At 35.3% G+C, this 18,509-nt stretch overlaps 1 protein-coding gene across 4 annotated transcripts; it reads right to left on the bottom strand.

Moving 5' to 3' along the window:
- Positions 1-802: 802 nt before the first annotated feature.
- LOC147410114 (putative potassium transporter 17) lies at positions 803-10,046 on the bottom strand. Of its 4 annotated transcripts, XM_086432332.1 has the most exons (9): positions 9,736-9,840; positions 9,105-9,173; positions 8,880-8,959; positions 5,096-5,338; positions 4,944-4,994; positions 3,745-4,005; positions 3,592-3,644; positions 2,786-3,155; positions 803-1,945 (listed from the first exon to the last, which is right to left on the bottom strand). In XM_086432332.1, the coding sequence occupies exons 2-9, from the start codon at positions 9,122-9,124 to the stop codon at positions 1,092-1,094; spliced, it is 1,932 nt and encodes a 643-aa protein (XP_086288458.1). In that variant the 5' UTR covers positions 9,125-9,173; positions 9,736-9,840; the 3' UTR covers positions 803-1,091. The 4 variants fall into 4 exon arrangements, with proteins under 4 accessions (XP_086288458.1, XP_086288459.1, XP_086288456.1 ...); XM_086432333.1 differs by lacking the exon at positions 9,105-9,173 and having other exon boundaries at positions 804-1,945; positions 9,736-10,046; XM_086432330.1 differs by having other exon boundaries at positions 805-1,945; positions 8,880-9,105; positions 9,736-10,046.
- Positions 10,047-18,509: the final 8,463 nt, after the last annotated feature.

Raw genomic sequence — 18,509 nt, 5'->3', positions numbered from 1 at the left:
ACCTAAATCTTAGATCAACGTTTTGACTTATGGTACAAGGTAAGTATCCTGAGCTTTGATTGTTAAGAACATGAATAAGTTATTGAGATATATGCATGATTCTTGATCCATTGAGAATTATAGAGTAATAGTTATGTTGAGAGACTTTGTATGCTTAAAATCTAACACATTTTAATTCCCAAAATGTGAACAACGATATCGCAGATTTGTTCAAGTGACGATATTGCTAATATGAAGTAGCCAGATTGTTGATTTTCTTAATTAAAGAAGTGACGATCTTGAAGGTTGACTACTTTTTAGTAAGACTATCATTTCGAAAAAGAAAAAAAAAATCAGCAATCTCGCTACTTTATATTAGCAAGATCATCACTTAAAAAACCTGTGATATTGTTGTTTATGTTTTGGGAATTAAAATGAATAGTTATCCAGGAATCATAATTTCATCACATTCAGGTTAGGAAATGGTAATTTACCCTTCTTATAAATTAAAGTTTTAAAATAGATATTCCCAATATAGTTCCTATTCAAGATAATTCTTTCACAATTTCATTGAAAAACACACATCCAAAAAAATATATATTGCCCTTCATCAAAGGTATTAAAAATAGACAGCTACCATACTTCCTTGAAACTCCCAAAATTTAAAATTAAAATTCAACAGCCAAAAATACCTTTTTTTCTTTTGAATTGTTTTTTATATTTAAAGCTCATAGAATTTTGTCTTGTTAGGTGAGATCAACGACTCTCAGTAAGAATTGAAATCTTATTAAGTTAGTAAGGCTAGTCAAACTCTAAAAATAATATTTAGGCAAGATATTCTTAATCTTTCTTTATCTAATATGATATTTACGTGAAGCACGAATTCTATACAAAGGTATCGAATCAATTAAGCTATTCTTAGAGGATTCTAAACCAAAGTTTACAATTATAAATTATTAGCAGAGTACCTGTTTTGAAGAACCCAAACGTGTCTGGGAAAGATCGCCCTTTCTTGATTAAGTATATTTTCAACGGATATGTCTCATTGAGTTGTGAGCTGATGTGGGAGAAATCCAATGGACATTTATGGGGAAATTTCCACAATTGGTTGTTCATGCCTCATAAAGCATACCAACCTCCATATGTTGTGTTAGGGGTATCCCCAAAGCAGGCAAGGCCGACCTGCAATTACTATGTAAGAGTTCATAAAATGCGAGCATGATCTTATCGAACAAGCGAGCTTTCTTGCTTATATGAAACCTCGTCTTCCCTCGAACATGAACAACTCCAGCCAATTGTGCCCGCTCTAACTCCAACATCTCTTCTTCCATTGAAAACGGAATGAATGATAAACAAGTCCAGCATTTTTGTATATGTGCACGCAAGTTATCGGTAACTTGACTTAAAAAGTCATCTCTTTCAAAATCGAGGGAGTCGGCATAACCGTACTGAATCACACAACTATACACTCCTTTGAGACCCAACTTCTTAATAACAATCCTCTCATGTTGAGGCACTTTAGCAACCAACAAGTATCGGAGAGTAGTAAAAACCGTGACTTTGTGCAACGATCTCACGTTCTTTATGTAATGTCCAAGAATTGGAGTCAATCCATCTTGAATACTACTATAGAAGAAGCATAAGCCCGGAACCCTTTGGATTTCAGGGTTCGCCAAGAGAATTCCCAAGTTGTCTAACGTTATCTTATAAGTCATTTCGTATTCTATCTTTCTCTGTCTCCCGTAGAACCAACCAAACATAATGAGTGCGAGGATGAGTGAAATGGCGAATGGTAACCATCCACCTTCGAGGATTTTAGTAAAGACAGCAGTTACATAAACTCCTTCCATGACGAAAAATGTGACAAAGTATAGTGAAACCAACACAAGTGGAGTTCTCCATATCATGATCATGACCAAGGTTAGCAATATGGTGGTGATGAGCATAACTAGACTAACCACAACACCTGCAATTGAACATTAAAGATCAGTAGTCGAAAAGATCGGAAGGCATATAAAAATTTCATAACGATTGGAACTCTGTTTAGAGAAAAATTATGGTTTCATTTGGGGCACCTCTGCTTTCAACATAGGTGCTTCTAAGAATCACTTTTATACCACAATTGCCTAAAAAAATTGTTTTGTAAAAATGTTCAGAAGTGCTTTTGTGGTCTGGAAGTGCTTCTAGAAGTTGTGGGGCCATTTGTTGAAAAAATATTTATTTTTTAGCTTAGGTCGGTATGGGATATAACTCCACTGAGGCATTCTTGTAAACATATATAACTAAAGCAGGCAAGTTTATCTCAAATTTTTGGTTTTCACATTCCATTCAAATTCGAACATAAATCAGAATCCAAAGGCATGGTTTGGAAGCTTCGGCTTTTGGAACCTTTTTGGTTTCTAACTTTTGCGGGAATCAAGAAGTTGAGTTCCCACAAGCCATTGTTTGGAATAAGGAAAAGGGCTTTTGCAGGGAAGGAAGCTAAGTGTACCCATTGAAAGGTGTGCAAACGAACCTAAGGAACTCGGATCTAACAATTGCAAACAAGTAAAATTCCTATGACCTGTTGTATGCAGTTGATAGAGAGTTCTTAGGGAACACAATGGGTACCTCCCATTACAACTTTTAAAATAAGGAGAGCTGCTATTGCCACACCAACTTTTACTTATAACACAACAATCCATGTGTAAAGAACTGCTTAATTTCAAAAGAAGTGGTGTGTTGTAAGTAAAAAATTGTGTGGTAATTAGATTTCTCTAAAATAAGTCTGAAGTAGAGGTTTTTGGGATCAATTAGATTGTCATACCAAATGCATTTCCTAAATCTTTTCCATCTCCAAAAATAAGTATGACTCCAACACAGAGAACCATGAGGATGTAATTGATTTCTGGGGAGTAAACTTCCCCTTCTTTGTATGGGGAGGTATGCACCACCTTAACCCGAGGGAAATAATCCAGCATTACTGATTGCTTGATAATGGAAAATGTGGCGGATATTAAAGATTGGCTTGCAACAGTTGCCGCCAGCGTGGCTACAATGAACATCGGCCAATAGACAGTATTGGGTACAAACTTGTAAAAACCATCATCATGATCATTCGGGTGCTTGATTAGATATGCCGTCTGCCCCGCATATGTAAGGATTAGTGAAGGATATATGGTGAACATATACGCCATCTGTTGGGAATAAAAAAAGTGTTAAGGACTCCATTGGAAACATTCCATGAAGATCTAATACACAATATTAATAGAAAGGTTTTTGTTAACATGTGCCCTAAGGGTACACGTTAAAGTGTATTAAATACACCTTGGGAATTGATTTTCATACTAAAGTCTAAATACCATTACTTTTTTTTCACCAAAAATACCCTCAGATATTTATTTCCAAGGTGTATTTACTGCACCTTAATGTGTGACCTATCCCATTTCAAAATTTCGGTAGAACCCTCTCCTTTGGATTACACATGGTGTCTCCAAGGAGTTATTCCAAATATTAACCAAAAAGTAGGGGTGTTAAATAAATACAGAAACCCACATGTCAATTGACGAGAAGGGTACCTCCTCTTCAAAGTTGGACTCGGGCACAAGTTAATGACACCCTAATAGAAATTACCTGAATCGAGCTCCTATTAAAATGGCCAAGATCTGCAAACAGTGCTTCGGAACCTGAATAGACAGATAATAACAAAGGGGCTTCATGAAAAATTAACAATTTTTTATATACACATGAAGAGAAATGATTTTTCAATATGAAACATTAACATACCTGTGATGCAGAGGACAGTGCCACCAAGTAAAAGCCAACCTTCCTTCCCATTTTTTAAGAAGAAATGGAATATGTAATGTGGTGATAAAGCCTTGAATATACTTGGGTAATGACGTATGATGCTATATATGCCTACCATCGGAGTCGTTAAAGTCCATGCACCCATGATGGGAGAGAAGAGGAAGCTCACTCGTGAAGTACCATACTTTTGAAGCATGAACAAAGCAATCAGAACTATTGCAGAGAGAACCTCAACCAGAGCTGGAAAAGTAGCAATTTACATGTGAAACTGAATGTATAGACCATAATAGGAAAGAAAATAATTATATTTCTGCATAAGAATAACGATCCAATTTTGGGAAAGAAAGGCTGTTTCAATCAATCATTAAAAAATGTCACAAGTCCAAAGTCTTAGTGATAAATATTTTTTTTCTTCGTTTATATGAACTTCCTTTTTTTTCTTTAATTTGTTTTTTCAATTATAATTCCATCTGATTTCATATCCTAAAATAAGGGGAAATTCCCAAAAAGGTAGAAATAATACAAAATTTCCCAAAACAGTATACTATTCATTTTAATTACGAAGAATGGTAAATTACCGTTTTCAGAATTAAAATATTTTGGTTAAAGTTGGAAAAAAAATTACCTATTCTGTAAAAAAAAAAGTAAATCCTTTACTCGTTTTAATTTTTGTAAAACAATTAAAAAAAAGTTCCACTTGACAAAACAGTGAATTTTTTCTTAAAATTAATAGTCTACTGTTTTGGGAAAAAATTTCAATTTTCAGGGCATGTTTTGGTAAAACAGCCATAAAATAAACTATATATTTATAATAGAGATGAAAATCCAGGTATTTGTCTTACTCTATTTAGAAAATTTAAAAGATGCCTGTTAGCCGATTCACCTTTAGATCCTGTTGGCCAGCTAACTAATACAACTTATCGGATGGATCCTAGCCCAAAACACAAGCTATGGAAACAGTCCAAAATAAATAAGGGCTTATTAACAAAATAATGATGATGATCATCTGAGTTAACCCATTAAAAAAATTGCACCAATTGGTGGTGCAAGGATTAGTAATAGAGTATAATTACAGTTATTATATAACTGTAAGTTCATGTTGGGCTATAAGGTTGTCCAAACAGCAAAATAAATATTCATATATAGTTTCAAGTTATGAAGATCTGATAAATACTTACATTTACTAACAGAAGGAAAAGGTGATCTTAACCCATCCATTGCCGACAACACTGAAAAAAAAAAATTTAATTATTAAAAGAGGATAATTTAGGATTTAAATAATAACCGCACTACTATGATCGAACGAGCTATGACCTGTTCATTATCAAACCTGAAATTGCTGGAGTAAGTATGCCATCGCCAATTAGCATACACATTCCTAGCATCGCAACAAAAAGCAATACCCTTCTTGCAATCACACTTTGTTCGAAGAATTTTACGACCCTACTTTTCTCTTCAGTGCTCTCATACTGCTTAGAATGTGAACGGTCTGACTTTGAATCCATGTTTTTTGAAGAAAGAATGCTGATATTTGTATGCCTACAGAGTAATGAATACAAGGCCAAAGTTCCACCTGAAATTTATCATTTTCCACCACTTATCAGCAATAAATCACAGAAATTATTGCAAGAAAGCCATAAGTTGGAAAGTTGACATTGCAAAATATATAAAAAGGAACTTATATGATAATGTAGAGAAGGGAAATGGACGATATAAGAGGGTACATAGACAATTTTAATTTGGAGGAATAAATAAAAGGGAAATGAAATCGTTGAATTCTCAATGGCATATAACTTTGTGATAGCAAACATATATTTCAAAAAATGTTCAACTTTTAGTCACTTTAAAGAGTGAAAAAATTAAAAATCATTTGATCCTAGGTGAAATGATGAATCAATATGTAAGCACACAACATGGGTTAATGGTTTTAGATATTTACGATAAAAGATTGCAGAAAGGAGGAGAAAATAAAAGATGCCAAAAATTTAGGTGGTGGATTCTAAAATGAGAAAAATATAGTTTTTTTTGTAAATAAATTATTGTAGGAAGAAATGTGAAACTTGTAATAAGAGACAACAGTAGCATGGGATTAAGTATGGCGAAATGCATTCAAGAAGTTCTTGAAGATTCTACCAAAAAAATATACAAATAAGGAAACTTGGTAGCGGAATGATGATGTTCAAAGGTCACTTAGAGAAGAAAAAAAAAGATCCATTGCTTGGCAAATGACTAGAAACAAAGAAAAAATATAAAAATATAAAAAGCTAAAAGAAAAGAAGCAAAGAGTGTTAAATGAAGCTAAATATAAAGAATGCACTGATCTATAACAAATGGATCTATAACAAATGGTTGAGTACTAGAGAAGATGAGAAAGATGTATACAAGATTTCACAAACTAAACAAAGGAACGCTAAAGGCTCAGATAATGCTAGGTTCATCAAAAGCGAAGATGTGAGAATGTTGGTGAACCATGAATAGATTAATGAAAGGTGATGGGGCTGTTTCCAGATACTATCAAATATAAGACCACATAAGAGACTTGGGAGTAGGACAAAACACATGGGAGTCTGAGAACATGTATACTTCCCTATAATTAGGGTTTTAAAAGGGAAAACAACACTAGCAAAGATGGTATATAAATAGAAGTACGGAAATGCCTGGTATCTATTGGATTGTCTTAGCTACCTAAGTTGTTCAATAATATTTTTTTCTAAAAAGATATCATATGAATGAAAAATATTATTGCAATGCTTAAATATAAAAATAAAGCAAACATACATAGCAACACTAATTATCAAAGCATCAAACTTGTGAACCACACTGAGTTTATGGGTAAACTGATGAACAATAATTTGAGAGAATGATAAACATAAGGTTTCAGGTTTGTAATGGGAGGCCTACAGTCAGAATAAGAATACCTATATTAAACATAGAATTTGTAATTTACTAGTTAAACATATCAAAAATAAAATAAAATGTTTTTCATACTCCCACTCAAGTTAGAAATTAAAAACATTACTTCAAGCTTGCTAATGAAAGTTTTGATTTGTTAAGCCAAAAGCATCTTCAATGGATGAGTACACCTAAGCACAAATTTCTTGATGATTCCGTTTTGTGTAAAGCTAAAACAAAGATCTCCAATTGGTTTGATAGCATGTGAAGCTCTGAAGTCTTTTTAGGTACATAATGATCTAATATTCATGGAGTTGAGATGTGACGCACAGCTGACATGGATTCCCCTAAATGGGTAAACTTTCATATGCCCAAAATCCCAAAGACAATGTGATAATGTGAAACTAGAACATGTTAGTAATATAACTTAACTAACTTTTCTTTCACAAAAAGGAGAAGCAATTTGCTTCTAGGGAAGCTCAAATCCTGCAGACTCCTATATAAGATATAAACCCTCCCTAGCTGTCTTGACTTGACGCTGACAACATTAGAATTTCAGGTCAAATGCAGTTTTTAAAATCCTGAACAAAATCTTCAAGAGTTTCCAAGCATATCAAGGACACGAGATTTCTATTCTAAAGCTGCAAAACTCATCTTTAAACCCCCACTCCATAAAACTAATTTCATTCTATTTTAATGAGTTATTGAGACTCTCTAGCCATCAAAGATATATGTGGAAGACTAGTGTAAAGAAGTCTTCAAGTCCATCCCTTCTCAATGGCAAAGACTAGCATGATTCAATAAATGTAAAAGAAAACCATCAAAGTATTCCATGCTACAGACTATATGTTAAGCATGAATATAGAGCCTCATAAAAAATGTTCAATTCTATCTGTACTTGAAAATGCACTTATTGTGAAACTTTAGTACGAAAACAAAATAGAAACAAAGACCACCACCACCCCCCAACCAAAAAGAAAAAAAACAACCACCCCTTCTTTGTATCCTTAGTTTCAAGTGCACATGGTCTGTCTCAACTTGAGAAAGATGATATGAAAGTCTATGAAAATGACGATAACTACATCAAGTGAGCCAGGGGACCACCAATAATTTTAAAAGTACGCATGAAAGGAGAAATACAAGATTCTGAAACTGCAACTCCAACTTATCTAGTGAGAATGGTGAAACAATATAAATAAATAAGAGAAAATTGCAAGTAAAAGGACAGTTACAAACTGGAAAAAGTAAGTTCCACAAAAACAAAAAGATGAATAAGTAAGATTCCAACTTATACCACGTGAACATAAAACGGTAATACCTCTAAAAACCTATACTTCTTGTGAATACGATTTAAAACAAGCTCGAAAGATTGTTGGTTTGGAAGTTAAGGGAGACATATTTCTTTCAGTTATTTATCTTGATAAAAGTATGTTTTTCTTTTATATTTACCATAAAACATTTCTCTCATCAAGGAAACTGAAATTTTAGCAGAATATGCTTATCATAAAAAAATTGCCAATTTTCAAGGATAATAAACGATTCAGAGGTCTGATTATCGATAGAAACCTACAAGTAAACGACTACTTTAAAAATGTTATGAATTAAGCCTATCTACTACAAGAAAGGTACCCTTAATCCAAACACCCCTTAACTCCATCCATTGTCTACTTCCAAAATTTCTCCCTCAACACTTCAACAGCATAGTGACAAAGTCAAGATTCAAGAAAATTCGGCAAGGAAAAAATTAAGTAAATTTCAGAAATAATCGGGGAAACAGGAAGAGAATAAAAATATATGGTTACTTAACATAATATTAAAAAAAATTACAAAACTCTTACTAAAATATAATATACTAAATATTTTTCAGAGCTTTGTGAATAAGGAGGGATTAAATTGACAATTGAAGAAGCGTTAATTAATCACGACCTTCTAAAAAAACCAAAGCATTTTGTCACCATGCAGAGAAATATCAATATGGAATCCAATAGTATATTGGTTTTGCACATAGATTGAAAATTGTGGACAAGATTACTATAACCCTTAAGAGTACATTTTTTATAGTATTTGAACGATGAGCATCATGCTTTCAGCTGAATCCAAATTTTTGGGGAGTAAAGCTTGGATGATGATGTTTTGAAATCTAAATTAAATCACATGAGAAAGGCTCAATCTTCAGGACATTAAATGAAAAAATAAAAAATACAAAAAGAATGTCGCAATACCTTCACCCTGATCATCAGCCCTTAGGGCGATGCAGCAATACTTGACAACACCAATTAAGGTGAGAGTCCAGAACATGATACTGTAAATTCCCAGGTAATCATCTTCATCAGGAGATTTCAAATGCATCGAAGGGTAAACGTAAAGTGGGGAAGTAACAAGTCCACCAAACACAACTCCCAGTGTTTTATAAGCAAGAAACAAAGTCCTCCAATAACTATCCCTACCCTGATCGTCCAAACCACATTGAAAATGGATACTTTAGTTGAAATTTTCAAAAACGCAATGCGAATTCACTGAAAAAAAGAAAAAAAAAAAAACATACCCAGATCAAAATAACAGAAAACAAAGTGATGCAAACAACACTATAAGCCATTTAAGGAGTTTAGCGAACAAAACAAGCTTTTCCACTCAAAAATCCATCCAAACTACATAAAATTAAAAACTTTTTTTGAAAATTTAGAAAATCCAATTCAAATCCCTCAAAAAATAACAGACCAAATACGTAAAAAAGTAAAATAAAAACAATAACCCAAACAACAGTAAAACTATCATAAACGTTCTAAAGTGCAAAACAAGCGTTTCCACTCAAAAGTCCATCCAAACCAAACCACATAAAATTTGAAACCTTTATGAAAATTTAGAAAACGCATTTCAAATCCCTCAAAAAATAACAAAACCATTGCTTAAAAAACGAATGCCTATCATCCAAACAACAATAAAACCATTACAAACGTTTTAAGAGCAAAACAAGCGTTTGAACAAACACAGAGAAGGAAAGAAAAGAGAGGAAAAATAAGAAGCAATTAGGAAACAAAGATTGCATAATAGTGAATGAATCAGTTTTTGGTAGCTTACTTTGGCCTCCTCTGTCGAAGGCTTTAAAGTGATGTGGCCGTTATGACCATCTGAAGTTGCTTCGACAACGATTTCAGAGAGAGGATTCCGTGAGTTGGGTAAGGCAACCTGGAGATCCATCTACTATGTGTTTGATCTGCTCCCCTCTCTCTCTCTCTCCGAATCTTGACCTGTGTGAACGAACAGGTGAGATAAAGATAAGAGAATGAGAGGCTAGAAGAGAGACTCTGCTCTGTTCTGTTATACGAACTATGCTCTGATCTGTTATACGAATAAACTCACTACTTGAAAAGGTTGAAAAAGTTGAGACTCGAGAGAGAGTTTGTCACGTATCTGTGTTATGTTATGGTTGGTGGGGGTTTGACATTTATTAAGGGAATTTTAGTAACACCCCCTGAGAAAATTGGGATATTAGATTTGACCTCTTACAAAATGCAAGATTTGGTTTACCCCTTGACCAATGACTGTAAGTCAGGCTCATTTTTTTGGGGATGAATTAAAACTTTCTATTTTATTCAAAATACCCTTCAAAAACTAGGGCTGCAACTTGGGCGGGCTGACCCAAACCCAACCCGATTGATGGTCGACCCACAAAGAATTATGTAGAACATTAGTAGAAGGTGGGTTAGAATAATTCAACCCGACCCGACCTTAATTCAAGTTGCGGGTTTGGGTTTCCCAAACCCGAAGCTAGCTATATAGAAATTTAGAAATAATTTTATATTAATTATTTATTTTAAAATATCTTTTAATTATTTCTTGTAAACTTGAATTAAATAATAATATTGTAGAGGGTAAAATTGGTATTTCATCAAGACCTTACACGTGCCCTGGTGAAAAACTGGGCTAGAGAGCATACATATAATTGTTAGAGAAGAGCGGTAATCAGAGCAGAACAAAAGGCAGACAAGGCAAAGTTGATCGACGTATTCGCACATCGTGCAAATCAAGCTCTGAGATCCTAGGAGAGATCCCAAGGATCCAGGGGTGCAAAGTGAAGGATTCTAAATTCGTTTAGGATCCCCGCAGTTAAGGGATTTTTGGTAATTAGATCTCGAATGAAGGGGAAACCTTGATCGAAAAAGTGATCCTATAAATAGTAGAGAGGATAAAGAGCTAAAGGACTTTTTTGACTCTCCCTCAAGTGAAATTGTTATTTGATCATTCAATCCTTTATACAATTATAACTTGATCATCAAAGGATTTTTGGCAAGTATCACACCAATGCTATCAAGGAGTAGTAGGAAGCATCTTCGTGGAGCAACAGAGCTAAGTAGTTTGAGGTAAGAATCGAATCTACCTCTACAAATATAAAAATACTTTCTTTACTAATTTGGTTATATTTCAAATATTACTAAGGGTCGTTATTGTTAAAGTTGATGGGCCTAACTCATTCTTGAAAATCAACTTACAGGGAGAGGCTTGCCCCCGTTTAATACATTGCACATCCAAAGAGTACCCAAATGATGTGGGACTATGATAACACTACCCTTCAACACCAAGGCTGGAGACACTCGGCTCTCCCCCTCCATGCAAGGCTGGAGATACTAATTCGACCCATCCCTAAGGTGCACCTATTTTAATACCATGTTAAAGCCTATGGGCTTAACTCATCCTTGAAAATTGGCTTCCAAGGAGAGGGTTGCCCCACGCTTTATACATTGCACATCCCAAGAGTACCTAGATGATGTGGGACTATGCAAATAGTTAGGCCCACATGGGTTACTACATTGGCAATTCAACACAACAGCTTTCTACTCATATTCAAAAGAAAAAAAAAAATTTAAGCAATATTATTTTGCCTTTATCCAAGGTGTTGAAAATAGATGGTGTGGAGGATATTTCTCGTTTGGTACCAAGGGGCGATACGTGACACATAGGGATTCTAATTAGACACCGAGATCCCTACCAACTCGTCTGAGGGTAAGATCGGTGGCTCGGTTACAAACTAACCATGGGTTAGAGTCTCGGTAGGTTAGGAAAATATTAGGTCAATAACACATGGTAGAGTCGTTCAATTAGTCCCAAAACCCTAAAAAATAGGGATTAAATAAAAAATTGTCAAAATCTTAATGAGGAAAAGTCTTAAGGAAGAAGGAATGTATGAGGACGAGATATTGACTAGATACATTCTAAAATCTCTTTCTAAATTAGATAAGAGTAAAATCGGTAATGAAATTTAAAGGGATCCTAGGGTTTCATCTCTATAAATAGATGGGCAGAGGTACAAAAGGTATGAGTGCTCTTCCTTCTAAATTTTATACTATTTTTATATTAAATCTCTAACTTGGGCGTTGGAGCGGTGTTGTTACAGGCACACCCAGGGGAACGAGGAGAGAAGATTGTGAAGCATCATCATAGATCTCAATGTATTGCAAGTTTTTTGCATCTACAATTTGGCATCGTCCATGAGAAATGGTACAAGGAAAAACGACCAAACTCTACGAGCCATGGTAAGGTCGTGTTTATGATTTTTGATTCAACATTATCGACAAACTGATTATGGCTTTTTGATTTGATCAAATCTTGTGATGGTTCAATTGGGTTGTGTAAATCTCTATTCGACACATCTATTGGGGATACTGACTATAGATCTTTATGATTTTTTATTCAACATTATCGACAAACTGACTATGGCTTTTTGATTTGATCAAATCTTGTGATGGTTCAGTTGGGTTGTGTAAATCTCTATTCGGCACATCTATTGGGGATACTGATTATAGATCTTTGCATGACAAAACATACAAGAATTTCTATATTGATTAATTATTGGGACAGATAATACAAGGGTTTCAATATCGATTTACCATCGAATTCTAAGGGTTACTTTCAAAACTCGGTTACTTCTAGATGTGAGAAGATGAAGGATCTAGTGTGTAGGGAAGAGGTTCGAAAAAAGGTGGGTCGTGGGTCAAGGTTCTATGTACGACTCCCATTGTAGGAGAGACGACTAGCCAAGCTATGGTCGGAATGGAGAAGAACCTAGTCGAAGTAAAAATATCTGGAATCACAAGTGCATAGCGATGGGATTGCCTTTGGCAAATGGAGGTGGAGTTTCATCTATTGTTCGAACTCTACAAGAGTAGATTGGGTACATAATCACGGAGAAATGGAGGTAGGCAATTCAACTTTTAATCTTCACTCCTGGTTTGCCGACTGTAACAAACTAAACCCAGTTTGGAGGGATAGGCTTTCCATTCCATCTATGGGGGAAATTTGCTTTTCTGGTTCACAATTAGGAGGCTTGCGAGAGGTGGATCCAATTACAAGTTGCTGCAAATGGTTGGACAGTGCTCGCTTAAAGGAGTTGAAGTAGTGGTTGAGGATGAGATACCTGGTTCAACTTCCATGTTGTCTTAACAAGCCCAATTAGGGAAGGAAATCCATCAAGTTAGTGCTTCAAAACCAAAGAACTCGTGTCTGACGATGTCATCGCAGGTTTTCGGTTTACTTTCTCATTTGGGGAAGAATAGTGAGGGAGCCATCACGTCAGACTGGTAGAATTAATTCTAATTGGAAATGATGTGCAACATAGGATTAACTTTAATTCAAATTTCAAAATACCCCGCAGTTGAACCTTTAAGGATAAACAGGTGGATCGAGACATGGTAGAAAGTGGGATAGTTGTCCAGAGTTCAAAGCTGTTAGAGGGTGGTTCTGTTACCGATAAACTCAGTGAGTTGAGTTTAGCAAACGAATTAGGGAAGTTGCAAAGATCATTTTCTATGACTCATTCTTTCAAAGGCATCAACAACTTTGGTGGCTTGTTGCTTACTCGTCACGCAACCTACAAGCAAGAAAAAATTAAGAGGAGCGAGTTGACTCGGCTAAATTTTGCAATTGTGTCTTGAGGAAGATGTTAGACATTAGATAGTTTCCACCTTGACAAAATTTTCTTGCAAACAAGAAAACAAAGTATCACATGTGTTGTGATACTATTAGGTATTTATTATTTATATTAAATTCGAACTACTTAGAAGTCATAATATGAAAAAGAATGGTTGGATGTATTACTTGGACATAAAGGTTGATGTGCATTGAACCTTCTTGATAATAGGGACATTAAAAATGAATGGCAATTGGGTTGCTAGTTGCTTTGCATGTACATCAATTTTTAATGCTCATTACCTTAACACCCTTTATTTGGAAAAGAAATAAGGACTGTAATGCGTGGTATAAAAGGTAGAGGTTTGGCATCAAATTTGATGTTCGTTGGGAACCAATTGAGGTAGCGTGTCTAATTAGTTCATCAATAACTCAATTGAGCCATAAGGTTTCAATTTGACCAAATTTGTAATATGACTCAATCGAGTCGAACGAAATAAAAGGGGTTTTAATCCAAACTGAACTCGATGAGCCGAGTTACTTGTCTGTCGACTTAATCAAGTCAACCAATATGTGTAACAAATAATTAAATTATTCGGAGGTTTAATCACATCGTGCCAATTTCTTGGTAGTTGGGTCAGCTTGACAAATAGGGCTTGGGGACCAATTTTGTAGCCAACTTGAGTGATTCTAGGCACTCCATTAAGTCAAATGGTATACTCGAAAGCTAATTCTATATTCAACTCGACTGAGTCAAGGGATTCGATTTATAATATAAAAATTTGATCGAATCAAGGGACTCTATCATATCACATGACAAATAATTGGGATTTTACCCAAGTTAAGGAACTAGGATGATTAAAATAGTAAATTTATGTAAGGTTCAATCCAAATTCAACTCACCAAGTCGTACGGTATAAGTAAGGGTCTAATTTGAACTTCGAATGACCGATTTATTAACAAACAATTGACCTCGACTCAACAAGTCAATTGGTTTTGATTTATGGGGTAAATTTATAATTGGGATTTGTACAATCTATGACATGATACAAATAAACAATACTGGACTGGAAACTAATTGCTTTATTATTTTATGCAATTGTTATTGTTTTGTGCCCATATTACTTTAAAGATGCAAGAGGCAAAGGAATTTAACACACCTGACTCGTTTGGGAGTCCAGTCCACATCCTAAGTCGATCGTGTAGGACCACTTAGTGCAAAGTCCGACCGTGGGAGTCGGCCTATAGCAAAAGCCTTGCCCCGTCATAGGAGCTGAGCCTGACCATGTGGGGTTGGTTTAACGAAAGTCTTGGCCCTTCATAAGAGTTGAACCCAACCGTATAGGGGTTGGTTTAGTAAAAACCTTGGCTGATCATAGAAGTTAAACTTGACCGTGTGGGGTTGGTTTAGCAAAAGTCTTAGCTCTTCAGGGGAGCCGAACTCGATTTGAGATTTGATTGATCATTCTATTATTTATCTAAGTCTTAGATCATTTATGGATCTAAGCCCAATCTGGGATTTCGGTCGGTTCTACTATTATTTAATGAAAGCCTTGACCCGTCATAGGAACCAAGCTCGATCTAGGACTTCGCTCGGTTATTCTATTATCAAAGTCTTGGATCATTTTGGGATCTAAGCTTGACCTGGGACTTTGATCGGTCATTCTATTATTTATCTAAGTCTTGGATCGTTTCGGGATCCAAACCTGATCTAGGACTTCGATCAATTCTTCTATTATTTAGCGAAAGCATTGGCCCATCATGGGAGCCGAGCTCGAACTAGGACTTCGATCAATTATTATATTATCAAAGTCTTTGATTATTTTGGTATTTAAATCTGATCTGGGACTTTGATCGGTCATTCTATTATTTATCTAAGTTTTGGATCATTTCAAGATCCAAGTCCGATTTAGGACTTCGATCGGTTCTTCTATTATTTAGCGAAAGCCTTGGCCTATCATGGGAAACGAGGCCGATCTGGGATTTCTATTGGTTATTATATTATCAAATTCTTGGATCATTTTGGGATCTAAGCCCGATTTGGAATTTTGATCGATCATTCTATTATTTAGCTAAGTCTTGGATCGTTTCGGGATCCAAGTCCCATCTAGGACTTCGGTCAATCTTTCTATTATTTAACAAAAGCCTTGGCTCGTGAGGGGAGCAAATCCCGACCGTAAGGGGGTCGACACATAGTGAAAATCTTGGCGCATAAAGGGAATAAAGTCCAAGCAATGAGGGTCGGGCTAACTCCTTCTTATTTTTAATAACGATTGGTTCGTAAGGGAGGCAAGTCCAACAATTGGGGGTGAGTTTAATTGATTTATGTTCCAAACCCAACCATAGGGGGTTATATCTATTGACTTTGGAGATATAGTTTATGATGGCACCGAGCCCAATCAATAAGCAGAAAATGACAAAAAATGGGGGGAATAGACAATGTATTTGTAAAACAAAAATACCTTAAAATAAATCGATGTCATTATAATCATTACACTTTCGAAGGTAAACACAGGCAAATGATGCATGCCATGAACATTGACTGAACAGATCTTAAACCTTGAATTGAGAATTTATAAGGAGTGTGGCCACATGTCACATGGTACCTGTCTATTAATTCTCAAGTGCCTGGACTAAAAGTCCAAACCCCCGAGAAGGGGTATTGTGGAGGGTATTTCTTGCTAGGTACTAAAGGACGACACGTTACACCTAGGGATTCGAATTAGACACGGAGATCCTAGCCAACTCATTTGAGGGTAAGATTGGTAGCTCAGTTACAAACCAACCATGGATTCGCGTCTCAGTTGGGTAGGAAAATATTAGGTCAAGGACGCATGGTAAAGTCGTTCAATCAGCCCAAATCCCTAAAAAACAGGGATTATATCAAAAATGGTTAAAATATTGATAAGAAAAAATCTTAAGGAAGAAGAAATGTATGAGGACTGGATATTGACTACATACGTTCCAAAATCTCCTTTTAAATTGGATAAGGGTAAAATTGGTAACGAGATTTAAAAAGATCCTAAGGTTTCATCTCTATAAATAAATGGGCAAAAGTACAAAAAGGTATGAGTGCTCCCCCCTCTAAATTTTACACTATTTTTGTACTAAATCTCTAACTTGAGTGTTGGAGTGGTGTTGTTGCAGGCACACCCAAGGGAACAAAGAGAGGAGATTATGAGGCATCGTCACAAATCTTAAGGTAGTGCAAGTTTTTACATCTACAAATGACTATTGAAATTTAAAATTAAAATTCAATGGCATTTTTTCCTTAGAATTATCTTTAAAAAAATATATTCAAGGTTCTTAGAATTTTTTCCTCTACAAACCAGTGACATCGAATCATGTTTTTTATGCTAAAATTTGGCTAGCCTAACTCTAACTCTAATAGTATGTATACATTTATTTTATTTTTTTCAAAAAAAAAAAAATTAGGCTTGTTCAACAAGCCCAATTTTCCCAAAGAATAACGCTGAAGTGACCCCAAGTCGGAACTCATATCGCACTTCTAGATGTGAAAGTGTATGGGAACCACGAATTATTTTCATGGAGATACAAGTGAAAAAGCATCTAGGCTTCCCAACCACTTTCACGTCAAGAAGTACGATATAAGTTTCCAGCTTGAGGTCACTCCAGCACGACCCTTTCCCAAAATGTTAACTACTTTATTCAAGTTAGATTCTTAAGTTGAGGACTCTGACACTTATACTAATCCTAGTCCAGGTTGAGGACTCTCCAACCTGTCCAAGTTGCCCTGTCAAAACTTGAACAAAATTTAAATTTCAATAAAATAAAATAAATGTTTCATTATTAATCTATTAATAAAAGAAGACATTGACTTCCAATCAAGGGGTAAATCCAATCTTACATTTTGCAACAAAGTGTTATTTCTTAACGTAATGGACGCACGCTCCTCCTTGGGGTCCCGTAAAAGGGATTGTCAGTTTTTCATGTAGTATGGATGTATTTTAAGAAAAGTTTGCCATAAAGTGTACATGTATTGGAATAAAGAGATTTTGCTATCTACCCATATTAGAATTTTCTTTTATGAGTAATTTACAAAGGGACTGTTTAATTGCAAATGAAAGATATGCAAGATTTCATTTATCGTGGAAAAATGAACTTTTTGGGTGTTTGATTGTATTTTTTCATGGAAAATAATTTTTCCACCCATGCAAAAATCTCCCATTCATGGGAATTTTTTATCCCGTTCTCAACAAAAAAAAAATGGGTGGCTTTTTGTTGGCTCTTTTTCCATCAATTTGTTCGATCGAGCTACCCTAGAATAGTTATGTGAAGGTTCGAATCAACATGTCCTAGGATGGTGACATGTGTCCCATGTGGATATGTGAAGATTCAATCTAAGGTAGGTCTATCGAGCTGTGAGCTCTGGGGACGTTGGCACACTGCCAGAAGGCATAAAGTCAGGGGGACTCCCTTGTAAGTTGTGTCAACATAGATCACTCAAAATGTTGATCTATAGGGATTTGGGCGGAGTATATTTTCAGTGTTAGAAAGATTCTAAAAGGGGAAGGATTCTAAGAAGGGATAAGATCCTAATTAAGATGGGATTGCTTAGTTGGGATAATGATGGATTTGAAAATGACTAAAAAGGGGATTCTCATCCCATTCTCTACAAAAATGGCATACATGATCAAAGTAAAGGTATGCAAAATCTCTACACTGAAGTTCTGTCCAAATTATTTTGTGGACTAACTTAGGCGTCGGAGGCTTTGTGCTGCAGGCAAACCGATGAGGTTTTAGAGAAACAAGAAGGCATCATCAAGTTTTTTAGGATCTCAAGGTAGTATAATATTTTTGCATGTACAATTTGGTTTCATCCATGGAAATCAATACAAGTGACGCAATGAAATCATTGTTTAGAGAATGAATGATTAGAGGAAAGTAGCAATTGTAGTAACAGTAGCCCCCATTACACAAGGAAATCT

This window comes from Akebia trifoliata, chromosome 2 (genome assembly GCF_017979445.1).
Source record: "Akebia trifoliata isolate Shusen 1 chromosome 2, ASM1797944v1, whole genome shotgun sequence".
Lineage (NCBI taxonomy): Eukaryota > Viridiplantae > Streptophyta > Magnoliopsida > Ranunculales > Lardizabalaceae > Akebia > Akebia trifoliata.
This window is presented reverse-complemented; position numbering and strand designations above follow the sequence as displayed.

Coding starts and splice junctions, on each gene's coding strand:
- LOC147410114 (XM_086432330.1), bottom strand. CDS start 9,855: ATGGATCTCCAGGTTGCCTTACCCAACTCACGGAATCCTCTCTCTGAA. Junction 5,339..8,879: donor GGCTGATGATCAGGGTGAAG/GTATTGCGACAT, acceptor GATAAATTTCAG/GTGGAACTTTGGCCTTGTAT. Junction 3,645..3,744: donor CACTGTCCTCTGCATCACAG/GTATGTTAATGT, acceptor CTGTCTATTCAG/GTTCCGAAGCACTGTTTGCA.